The sequence below is a fragment of the Limulus polyphemus genome, unplaced genomic scaffold (genome assembly GCF_000517525.1).
Source record: "Limulus polyphemus unplaced genomic scaffold, Limulus_polyphemus-2.1.2 Scaffold987, whole genome shotgun sequence".
Lineage (NCBI taxonomy): Eukaryota > Metazoa > Arthropoda > Merostomata > Xiphosura > Limulidae > Limulus > Limulus polyphemus.
This window is the reverse complement of record NW_013666597.1, coordinates 134084-147123: the sequence shown is the minus strand read 5'-3', so window position 1 is coordinate 147123 and position 13040 is coordinate 134084. Positions and strand designations below refer to the sequence as shown.

Below are 13040 nucleotides of genomic sequence, written 5' to 3'. Positions count from 1 at the left end.
ACGGGGATTCGAACTCGCGACCATCAGATTGCGAGTCGAGCGCCTTATCCACCTGGGTATATATATATAAATTATCACTTTCTTCTGGTGTTTCACTAGATCTGTTGCTGTAAGTGTAAAGCTACATCATCCAGTAGTGATACAAAAATATATATAATGCTTTTTTGTATTTATCAGTAGGTATAGGTAAATTACTCAATAATAGTTAAGTTAGTAACATAACAATTCGTTTCCATATGCCTATTCTACAAACACGTACCAGAGTAGGTTCGTACCGGGGTAGTGCGAGCAGTGCGTTCGTACAGGGCGACAACTCGAGGGGGCGCTGATTGCTCGATTGACTAACAAAGCAAACTAATGGCTGCTTGCCTGTATTAAGGCAGCCCTTGCAGATGGGACGCACATTGCCTGTTAAATGTGTGCTTGCAAACAGTCAACTGTTCGGAAGTCACGCATGTGCAGTTTCAGATTATTTAGTGGTTGGTTATATTCAAAACTCAAACTGTGCTGAACGATAAAACAAATGTATGCACGATATTTTTGTTTTTTCCAAATTATGCTCTGTAATAATTATAATAGCTTATATAATGTATTATAAATATTTAGAATAATAAGATTCTTGTGGGGTTGAGGGACGCCGAATTTATATGTGTCACTGGGCACCACCAAACCTCAGTAGCAAAGAAAGGAAATGGCACAATGTATTCCACAAGTGCCTCTTAAAAAAACACGTCACGTGAAAAAACAACAACAAAATGTATATTACGTTTCGGCCTTAAGCCTAAATCAGGCACAAATGAATGGAGCTGAGGGTAAAAGAAGGCATTTGTCTGGCATTGTTTTTTTTTTTTACAAATTAATAAGGGATGTAAACATCTTCAGAAGATCACTATCCACCTTAAATACACCAAATAAAATGTATAGACAATATTTTTAGAACATGGGATTATGTTTGATTCTGAACACATTCGATCATAAAGGTATTTAACTTCAAACTCAGAAATATATAATTTATAACACTATGAGGTTTTTTGCATGTATATATTTTTATCATAACGCAAAAAAAAAGAATTCTTATTAGTGAAAGCTTGTTAAGCACTGCTATTTGTCTGCTAATTGTACAAGTATAAATATGTGCGCTTTTTACATCTATCATTGTTAGCTTAGAATTTGTATTTAGGACTAACCTAAATCGCCTAAGCTGCCCGAACCTCGTGAGAAAATGTTGAGTACATATCGTTAACAGAGAAGGTACTGACCTGATGAAACAATACATTCTAATCTCTCTACGTAGATACCAAGAAAAATATATTTAATTAACTATACTGATGGCTATGTTGATTTTTAGTTTCGCTCTAATTACATAGCTTAATCTTGTAGAAAGGTATTAATTATCTACCTTCTACTAAATGCGTCTTTATAAAAAATATGGACCTCTAATTAAAGAGGTTAAGTTACGTTCACGGAATACTTTTACTGTTTTTAATAATTAGGTTTGACGCCATGTTGGTTGTTGTGGGCAACACTTGGAAGAGTTCATTTGCTCTGGTTCCACTACTTAATTCCACATGTAAAAAATGCAATGCATTCTGTCTCACTAGCTAACATGAGGTGATCAAGTTTTTCGTATGTGTAAGTTCTCGAAGTCCCTGAGAATCAGAACGCGCGGAAAGTTTTGATAAAATTTTATTTTGCACTGTAAAGGTAACGTAATTAAACTGGGTCAGTCAGTAAATAAATAAATAAAACCTGTCTACAAAAGCCAAGGCAATCAACTTTGCTGTTCACATGCGCAGGATATAATCAACAATATATATATATATACAACTAAATTTACTTCTTAGAAAACTACGTTGTTTTTTTTGTTATAATAAAGCGAAAGTAATATAGTCTATAATTCCATCCAAAAACTTAGTGATTGAAGTTTATGTTTGTATGTTTCTAATGGCGGCCAGACATTTAAAAGCTTGCTGACATTGAGGCCATGCGACTGATCTATGATACTAACCCCATTATATTTTGTTCATAAATTGAGCTCGAGGTAAAAAGAGATCGGAACCAACGACGCAAAATCAAGGATAGATAAAAAAGTAAGAAATGCATAACTGGTTGTATTTTTGCAAAAGTTTATATCAGAAATACTCTTTAAACCAGGCGTATATTAACACAAGAAAAACAGGTTTTTAGCTTATTATGAATAATTTGTTCTTAAAGCAAATTCGAACTTTAGTGGTTTCAGCTTTATATTCTAAAGTCAAACTCCTTAGATTAAAAATTTAGTTAATTTGGTTTGTTTGTTTGTAATTAAGCACAGAGCTACACATTGGGCTATCTGTGCTCTGCTCACCATGGGTATAAAAACCCGGTTTCTAGCGTTGTAAGTCCGCAGACATATTGCTGTGCCATTGGGGGGCAAATTTAGTTAATGTCATATATGAACTTGCAACTCCATCCGATATGTCCAGTCCGATATATTTACTATTTGGGTGTAAGTTTTGACTCCGATATATTTCTGTTTTGTTTTTTTCAGACAACTTGTAGTACTTATGGAGTTGACCGTACCTAATGGTATGGTTTCAACTATCGTTTTTCCAGTAGTCACAGTTTCCAAAAATATATGATGGGCTTGGATCAGATGTGAAGGCAAATGAACAACTAGGGACAAATACATGTTAGGTTTTGAGAAGAGTAACTCAAGTGTTACCATAATACTTTAATTCCACTTGTTCTAAAGATTGTTAACAGGAATTTGAAAATATACTATTGTGTAATTCTAATATAAGGGTTTTAAGTAGGGTAAACAATTTTCGTGAAATGGGAATAAACTTTTTATATACTAGCTGAATTCGCGAATCTAGTTGCAAAAGGTTCTGTTGCCCAGAACCTATCTAGTGTATGAGGATGACGGTTTCCTACCGCCATTTTCAACAAATTTTTACACTTACAATACAGATGTTGAGTACATTCTTTTAAAATAGACAATGCCATCATGTCCAGTCATGCTCTATCTGATGGTGGCGCATCTTGACAGTAACCCTGCAGCATACTTTTAGTTGCAAAAGGTTCTGTTGCCCATAACCTATCTAGTGTATGAGGATGACGGTTTCCTACCGCCCTTTTCAACAAACGGATGGCACAAAAATCCATATGAACTGTATCTGACTACTTGACCAGTGTGTCTTTATATAGAATATCATGAATACCCATTTCATTTTCCAGGTACTTGAGGTATACAATTCTTGAGCTGGAGGCATGACTGGAAATCTTATCTTGGTGAACCCATACTTTGTTGGCCTTGCTTTCAGACAGATATCCTTCTTGATTATGTTGCATACTGTTGCCTGGGGCACGTGAGCGGCTTTGGCCACTGATCTTTGTGTTCGTAAATTCTCACCTTTTACAAGACACCGCGCTTTGTTTACCACGGCGGGTACGACTTGTTGCGGGTCTCTTTCTGGATAGTTCTGGTGTCATAAGTTCATCCACATTCGTTTGTTTTTCCAATGCCATTAGGTACAAGGATATGTCTGTCTTAGAATTTCTAAATACCCGATCTGAATACATCTTTATGATCTAAGTGTATGAATATTTTGCGTGAGAAAGAGCTGTTACATAATTTTCCCACAAACTATAAATTCTGGATGGCATTGCACTACCAACGACATCCCAACCAAAGTTAAAATGTAGTTCTGATAAATTCCATTTCGCCACAACTTTATATCCACTGTGGCTGTAACGCGACTAGTTGATTTTTAACGTGACGTGCTGACTTGTTTGTTTGTATTTTAAAACAACTTTGGGTATTTTGTAAATTAGAAGTTTTTCAGTTATGCTATAGAAGTATGCAATGAATATGAGAAACTAAAGGCTGCTACTTAGACTGTTGCTAGCTTTTGTAAAGAACCAGTATCTACAACACCTCTCGAAACATTTCCTGTTGTGGCTCCAACTGACACCCATCTACTCGTCGTGTGTGTGCTTGACAGTTTTATCTTTTGATGACATTCGTTTTGCGAAGGAATGAATGCACAGATACGGATAAATTTGAACAGGGCGGTGGAAGTTCTCCTACATCATATAATTTTGAAATATAAACTCGTGAAAACACACATTTAAAAAATAATGAATATTTTTCATATTTGAAAATTCTTGTTTCACTATTGTACCAATCAAAACACTTAGTTGAAAGAAAGGCAAGCGAGTGTAGGAAAATAAATTTATTGTACAAATCTTTGAGCTCTAAGATTAAGGTCCTTCAACGGTAAGCTTAAAGGCTTAACATGTTAAAATCAGGGTTCGATTCCTCGCAGTAAACACAGCACAGATAGACCGCTGTGTAGCTTTGCGCTTAACAATAAACAAACAAACAAATTAAAATTAATGAATATATATTAACACTGATGTTTCTGGAGTTAACTGTACTTCGGAGAAAAATATCCTAATAACAGTACATGTATTTTTCAATACAAGTAAATTAATGGAAGTTTATATCTTTAGGTTGAAAGTCAGAAGTCCGGACGGTTGTTGGATCACAATGCTTACGCCACGAAAAAAACTGTGGGCCAGGGAATGCTTGACATAGCTCTTCTGACCACTAATGTCTCACAGCTGAAATATTTGCTCCAAGTTGGGAAAAAACACGAGTTTTACTACCTGCTGATCACCTTGGTGAGCGTTTCAATCTTTCTTCAGGTAGGACTGCCAATTTCGTATTGTTAAAAGTAATAACAAAACTTTTGTTTGATATTATATAAATAATTTTTATTTTCAAATGCTTTTCTAACAAAAGAAATCGTGCACTAGCACGTGTATTGTTTTTTTTTTGGGGGGGGGCTTGTTTTGGAAATTCTCGCAAAGCTACACTAGGGTTATTTGTGTTATTCGTCCATAATTTAACAGTGATAGACTAGAAGAAAGGCAGCTAGTCAACACCACCCACCACCAACTCTTAGGCTACTTTTTTACCAACGAATATATCAGAAACAGATATGAGAACCTTTAAAAAGTGTTACATCATTAGACGACCATTTGTTCAGTTGATCACAGCAAAACAGTATATTGGGAATACCAAGGAAAAGAAACAGGTATAAAACACTAATTTTACTGTTGGTTACAGAGTTTCTAATTGGAGAGTGCCCTAGCACTCTATGTAGGGATGGCACGGACGCCAGTAAGAAAGCAATACAGAAATCATCTGGATTTTCTTCTCTACAGATCATCAGATGCTAGATATGAAGAGCTACCTGGCATAGTCGTTCTATCTACGGTGTATATGCCGCTTTTCAGCTATCTAGAGCGTCCAAAAGTCGAAAACCGGCGAATATCCAAAACTGAGATTTCACATTTTCGTTCATCATCATCTTTCTTCAACAAGCCTAGCGCATACCTAGTTCTAGCAGTAACTATAATTTTATCTTCATTTGATAGAGCAAAACAGTCTTAGCGACATTTGACTACCTTTGCCCTCTTCTTGTTTGGTTTCTTTTTCAAGGTCAGCAGCCAGACCTACATAGCTATTTTATTAGGCGATAATTTTTTTCTAATTTACACACACATAAATTAAACGAAAATACCATCAGTATTGCAATCAATAACTGATTTCACCCAAACTCTTTATACTGAATATTAGAACAAGCAAGAACATCAAATCATTTAATATGATACAATACACTGACCCCACAGGTAGGATACAGTAAAAAACTAAATCGACAATTTGAGGGTTAAAAGTGTGAAATTGTAAATAAAAATAAATTAGATTTTACAGGTTCTCAGTAACAGTAACTTTCATAACCTGCTGTTGCTTTTTTTGTGTTTAAGCGCAGAGCTACACGATGAGCTAATGGGCTGTTGATATTTGCCTATCACGGGTATCAAAACTCGGTTTTTAGAGTATAAGCCCTCAAACTTACCGTTGATAAAAAAAAAAAACGTTTAGTTTAGATTGCTGACGTTGCCGCCGCCCCCTAGTGGCAAAGTGGTATGTCTGCGGACTTATACCGCTAGAAACCGGCTTTCGATATTCGTGGTGGACAGAGCACAGATAGCCCATTGTGTAGCTTTGTGCTTAATTAAAAACAAACTTAAACTTGTCGTTTTCCGAACTGAAATTTTCCAAACATTTCAACAAACTTTGTATTATATCCCCGTTCCATCAAACATGCTCGCCCTTTTAGCCGTGGGGGCGTTATAATGTGACGGTTAATCCCACTATTCGTTGGAAAAAGAGTAACCCCAGAGTTGGCGATGGGTGGTGGTGACTAGCTGCCTTCCCTCTAGTCTTACACTGCTATATTAGGGACGGCTAGCGCTGTTAACCCTCGTGTAGTTTTGCGCAAAATTCAAATCAAACCAAAACTGTATTAAACAGAAAATATTTTGCGTTTAATTCGTACAAATACTTTTTTATTTAATTTTCTCAAGACATCATGAACATAAACAGCCTATAATCTCGTAAAACAAAGAAAACGTTTTAATCAAGTTATGTACGCTTTCTTTTGGTTTTACTTAAGTCGTTAACTCGTGTTTGTTATTAATCATCAAATATACATACTCAGTAACCAGCTGTACGAAAGCACATAGCATTAATGAATTCACATAATTCTAGTAATTCTCTATAGAGTAACTTTGTTTACAGACCAAGACATGATTAGACAACATATACGTGATAGAACTCGTTCTTTAAATTAATTATTAGTGAACTAATTAGTGCGTGACATTAACTATAGCACATTATCTTGTGACGGAGCGGTTTGCTGTGGAAAACACATCAAAATAACTGTGTTAAATTTTATGTATTTAATTACCAAGAAATATGGCAAAAACAAACGAAACAGAAGCATCGAACACACAGGACAGAAAACTAAAACTTGGGTATAAACTGCATAGTGGGAATGGTAAAATTAATGTTGTTGATAGAGGTATATGTAATCGTTGGACCCGCACAATGTTAGGGAATACATTGAATCAAATTTATTCTCTTTTGGCAAGCCTCACGTGTGAAATTAATCTAAAACTAATAAACAGAATTTACAAATTAAAAGCAGATCTAAAAATACCATTCACTGTATACAAACAGTTATGGAAGTTAGTTGATTCTAATGAAACAGAAAGATAATGAAAAAATTTGAAATGAAAGAATAAATAATGGTTACCAGTGGTCATAAGTAAATACTTTCTTCTGAAACTAGCAATCTAGCGCCCTTATAAACAACACAATGAAACTTCAGATGTTGGGGTCAATAAAAACTACTAGTAAAATAAAAAGAGGCAGGAGGTTGGAAGATATGTCTATTTCACGGTTATTTACATATGTTTACAGTATGAACGGTTATTTACATATGTTTACAGTATGGATTTTTTACATATGTTTACAGTATGGACGTTTATTTACATATGTTTACAGTATGGATTTTTTACATATGTTTACAGTATGGACGGTTATTTACATATGTTTACAGTATGGATTTTTTACATATGTTTACAGTATGGATTTTTTACATATGTTTGCAGAATGGATTTTTTACATATGTTTAAAGTATGGATTTTTTACATATGTTTACAGTATGGATTTTTTACATATGTTTACAGTATGGACGGTTATTTACATATGTTTACAGTATGGATTTTTTACATATGTTTACAGTATGGATGGTTATTTACATATGTTTACAGTATGGATTTTTTACATATGTTTACAGTATGGATTTTTTACATATGTTTACAGTATGGATTTTTTTTACAGATTTATTCATAGCATGTCCTACTGCTCTCAAAGCTTAATAAGTCTAATAATCTATTCTGCAGTTTGTGAGACATGAGTATCCTGGTTAGAATTGATACATGCCGCTAGGGACCTCAGATACATCTACAGATATCTTCAAGGCGTACATACGGCTTACGAAATCTACATTTTGTCTTTGTCCTAGTGTTAATGTTTACGAAGAGTTTTTTTTAAAGTGTTACTTTTAACGTCTCCGTTTCTGTTGATGCATTATATTACTTTCCCTGTATTTGTTATGATTGAAAATTCTCTCTCCCTCTATATATATTGAAAGAGTAAGATAACACTCAGTAACTTTGTAGCTTATCTACACGGTCGTTTGAACGCAGAAAAGTACGTAAAGTAGTTTAAAATGGCTAAAAATGCGAACAGTTAGTTCAAGCAGTGTATAATGTGTCACGCTTTTCACCTGTTTATTTACATTTTTGTTTGTTAGGTATGTTACGTCTTTTTAAATGTATATTCATTTGTTGTTGTTTTTTCGTATTGTGTGTATTGCAATTTTTACCTATTCACGTGCATATACCATAAAGTGTGTTACGCATTTTTAACTCTTTATTCAAGTTATTAACTGTAAAGTGTGTGACGTTTTCTAAACTATTTATTCTTCTTTTGAACCGTTTTAAGCTAAGTTGTCTTTCCTAGTGTGATTCCCCATTCGTTAAACCGAACGCAGGAAATGTAGATAAAATGGGCAAAATATCCAAAAACCGATAAAGCAAAGCAGCGAATCATATCGAACCATTACTGAAATTAAAAGTTCGTCTTTTACAGACATTAGTACCAGTATTAAGCACAGTTTACACACATCGTTCTCTCAATTAAAATAACCGAAACTAGCTTGAGGTCATTTATCGTGGTTTCTAATGTTATTTTTCAAACGTTTAATGTTATATTTAAATGTTTCTATAACTTGTACACCAATAGAAAAAAAAAAAAAAAAGTTACAGAAGACAATTTCTGCTATTAGTTGATTATAAAAGTAAATTATTTTCCTACATTTCCCCCGCTAGGACAGCGGTAAGCCTTCCGATTTACACTGCTAAAATCAGCGGTTCGATTCTCCTCGGATGTGGCTTTGCTATAAAAAGAACACACACATTTTCAGTGGTGATTAATGATTTTTTCATATTGTCTCCACAATCCTAGTTAATTTCCCAGTTCTGAAATTACACGCCACCTATAAGTAAACGGAGGAGGGGTAATAGTATTTACGTGAAATATAATTTTTTTTTTGTATGAATAATTCACAAGTTAATGGAAAATTATAATTCGGCAATAAATGTTGTTGTTGTTTTTCTATTTCAGATCTTTGTTGGAGCTTTGTTCATAATTATAGCCCGAATGAACGTCAATGAAGAAAAGAGCCAAGGAAAGGCAAATATTTTAAACAATATTATAACAGGAGCTGTGAGCGTTATTACAGCGATTAACATCGTTAGTTCAGCTTTCAACATGAAGAGTACGGATGACGATGTTGAGCCTTGAGTTGTTTAACCAGAATAAGACGAAGAATGTTGACATCTAGCAAAGAGAGAAAGGAAAATGAACGATCTTTCTCGCTCTATTGGATCACCAAACTAGTGATCGTGTCGCCATCTATTGAACATTTTAAGATATTAGCATTGTACTTTGATTTTTGCACTACACACTAAAGAATTCACATAGCACCATGAAGTTTCCAAGCACATAAGAATATCAGCGGACACACACAAACACACACATAAAACTTGGGATGCCCTCTGCCTTTGTGTGGGGAAGGTGTGATGTGAAATTTGTCATATTACAATCCCAGTATTGTGTGGCCCTCTGACGTTTTTTTCCTTGCTGTGATTAATAGTTATATGTATGAAACATTGACAAGATTCATAGGCTCGATCTAGAGATTAGTTTTATTTGAGGTACTCCAAGGTTTACTTTTATAAACTGCTGTCAGCTAACTTTACTTACTTGAAGTTGTTCAAACGTCATAAAGTACTCGTGTACTTCCCACAAACGGCATGAAGTGCGAGTGTACTTCCCACGAACGGCATCGAGTTTGGTTTCGTCAAATTCCTTTGGATCTGAGGGGTTTGAAGACAAGTGGACCAAACCTTTAGCATCTTTCTTCTAAAAAAAACCCATCAAAATATGAATTACTCTTGCAGTCAATTATCTCTTATTACTGTCATGGTAAAATTAAGTGGTATCAAACAGTGCTGCTGTTTATCATCTGAATCTTTGGTATTTGGAGGCGATGGAAAAACATAAAGATGTCACGATAGTCGTTCATGTAGAGAAAACATCATTCAACATCTTTCTGGTGAATACACTTTTTTTTGAAAGGTTTATGTTATTCTATTTACTAAGAAACTTACGCACGTCTATTTAATGGACATTCTTGGTTAGATATCAAGGTCACGGACAGAGATCTAGTGGTACTCTAAGAAATACCCTAATAAAGTTTTGGAACTTATCAGCTGTGAAAATGGAACTCCAAAAAAGTGAAATAAACCAGAAAGTATCAATGGACTACAAGGTACAACACATTGACTAGAAAGTATCAATGGACTACAAGGTACAACACATTGACTACACAAGGTTGATTTAAGCAATTTTAAGGTAACGTTTTGAAATTATTTTTTTATATTGTTTACACCAAAAGGTACTAGACACGGTGGTTTATAAGATATGGAGTTTCATAAACTGGGTAGAATCTTGTGGGGGTGGGTGGGGTGATTGCCCCTATTTTTGGCAGAGTGAACATTAAGATCCCTTGAAATACAACCTTCCACACAGAATATCGATACACGTATTTCATTTCATTTCGTATAGTATTTTATTTTAAAGGTATCGGCGAAATTCTGTGCATAAAATGTCCTACATGTATATGGTTGCACAATACTATTAATGTTAAACAACTGAGTATTCTTTATTATTTTCGTACATTCGATGCACTGACTGCTTCATTATTTGTAAGTATATCTTCCTTGATTTGCTTTTTGCCCCACATTTCCTTGAAATTCCTTCCTTACGTTATTCCGTTTTCATCACTGATCTGTTTCATCATAGCATATCTGGGTTTAAGTCTTTTAACTGCCTTTGATCATCCAGTAAAGTTATTCTGCTTCTTTGTAATATATTTTGAAAATTTGTGCAAATTATTTTTTTGACTTAAGAGATTTTCTTATATATATATGTTACTTTCATTAGCTTAGAAACTTAATTAGTACACAGGATAAATCCGGTAAGATATAGCTTCACTTGCTAAATTGGTAGGACATCTTGGAGGATTTCAGCCAAAGGTCTTTCAAATGTTAGATGAGCTTTCATCCACATGTCTCTATTGTAAAAAGTACGAAGTCATTCTGAAAGTTACTCAATGTTTGATGAGTATAACTTATGTATTCAGTATGGTACCAGTATAAAATGATCAGTAGTAGTCAGAAAAGAAATGTACATTAAATTTTCAACTCATGAATGTATAAAACTAACGAAATTACTATTTTTTTATGAAACAAGAATATTTCTAACGTACATGTTCATAAAGCTTTAATTTCAACTCATTATAGAAAGAAAAATTATTTTTAAGATCTTCAGTTTACCGAAGGCCTTCAAAAAGAATCACCACAGTTAATGAAAATACCGACTGATAACTCTTTTGTAGCTTTGCACGAAATTCAACAAATGAAATAAACATAAAAGTGCTGATCAGATTGTCAAATGAAACTTGTTTTTCTTCCAGTTTAGGTTTCACCTTGGTTACTGTCGGGTAGAATTTTCAGCGCTCGGCTAGTGAAAATAGGGGTTTTCTCGTGGTATTCCCTTTTTCCCCCACAGCTTATCTGTATGCATTGAATCTACTGATTCCCACCACAAACTCTTTGGTATTGTATCTAACGGTCCCAATATTTTTTTTCGCGAAGTACTCCCTGTGTACCTTTTATATCACGAGCAGGGGAAACGAAAATTATTTAATTTCCGAGCACTTCTGTGCTACAATCACAAATCCCTGCCACTACTACTACTATTAATGATATTTTTCACCACTAGATGGTAGCATTCTCCCGTGTAAAACAATTCCTCTGGAGCACATGCAACAGCGATTAAGACGAATGTTTTATTTTGAGAACGAATAACGACTAATAATCAATGAATAAAAATAACTTAAAATTAAGAAATTTGCACATTTATCAATCAAGGTAATTTCAAATATGTTAGTATGTTTTATAAATAATAACGATTAAATATGTCTTCAATAGAATGTAATTTTGTTCTTTCTGGATTTTCTTACAGTTTCGAGCGAAATAGCAATCGTATAATAAATTATTATGTATTAAATGCTACAAAAAGTAATAATCCCAGACAGTATAATTGTAATCAGAGCTGTAACGCTTTAAGGATAAGAATAATTACGACTTATGCCGTATCTGTTTCTGATGATATGAAAGGGACTGATTATACATTGTCTACCATAGTTTCTTGAAACTTAAACTTTCCATGTTGGGAATTAGTCGTCATTTGTCATTACTAAGTTTGTTGGTTTGTTTGGAATTAAGCACAAAGCTACACAATGGGCTATCTGTGCTCTGCCCACCACGGGTTATTACTAAGATTTTATGATACTTAAAAAGAATCGGGAAATATTTCAAGAAAATAAAGTCATAATTCTTTTAAATCTGGTTTGGATTATGATTAGAAATATACTAAAATTCTTGAAATTTTTGTTAAAGCCAGGCTCGCTTGGATTATCTTAATTTTAAACCTTTGATCATTGGTTAATAAGTGTTAAAAATAAATACTGTCTCATTTTTAATTTGGTTTGCTAAGTAATACTTTTGGTAAGAATTCGAGGCATACTTTAATATTACGACATTGACTTGAGGCATCTTCTAACATTTGGCACACTACTGATATTTTAAAACTGAATATCTTGAAACAAGATACAGCGATTCAGTAATATTTGTCTTTATATTTTTTGCATCACACGTAGTGTTTGCAAAGGTTCCTGTGGTATCAGAAGTATCGCGACATTTCATTTTATAAGCAATTTTATGGTATCCAGTGATATTTAATGAAATAATTGTTTGTGTTATTGCCAATATCTAAAACGCAATAATTATAGCATTTTGGCACTTGTGTATAAAGTTAAAATCATAAATAATATTCAACGTTAAACTGGAACACAATTAGAAACATTTTATTTATGGCCTATCTATGGCCTACAAAAAGTTGACGACTCTTCATGTTTCGACTTTACAACGTCATCCTGTAACGTCGA

The 13040-nt window shown here is 34.0% G+C and overlaps 1 protein-coding gene across 3 annotated transcripts in view; it reads left to right on the top strand.

Annotated features, from left to right (window-relative positions):
- LOC106461562 (ninjurin-2-like) overlaps positions 1–13040 on the top strand; it is a 68147-nt gene that overhangs the window by 42026 nt on the left and 13081 nt on the right. For 2 of the 3 annotated variants that reach the window (XR_002611012.1, XR_002611011.1), the window contains exons 2-3: positions 4498–4692; positions 9089–10381. Coding sequence is in view for 1 of the 3 variants with exons in the window: in XM_022388566.1 (XP_022244274.1) it covers positions 4498–4692; positions 9089–9268 (375 nt within the window). In the remaining 2 variants the exon portion in view is untranslated. Of the gene's footprint in view, positions 1–4497; positions 4693–9088; positions 11891–13040 lie in introns of those variants that run through there. The other variant, XM_022388566.1, reaches the window with a different exon arrangement.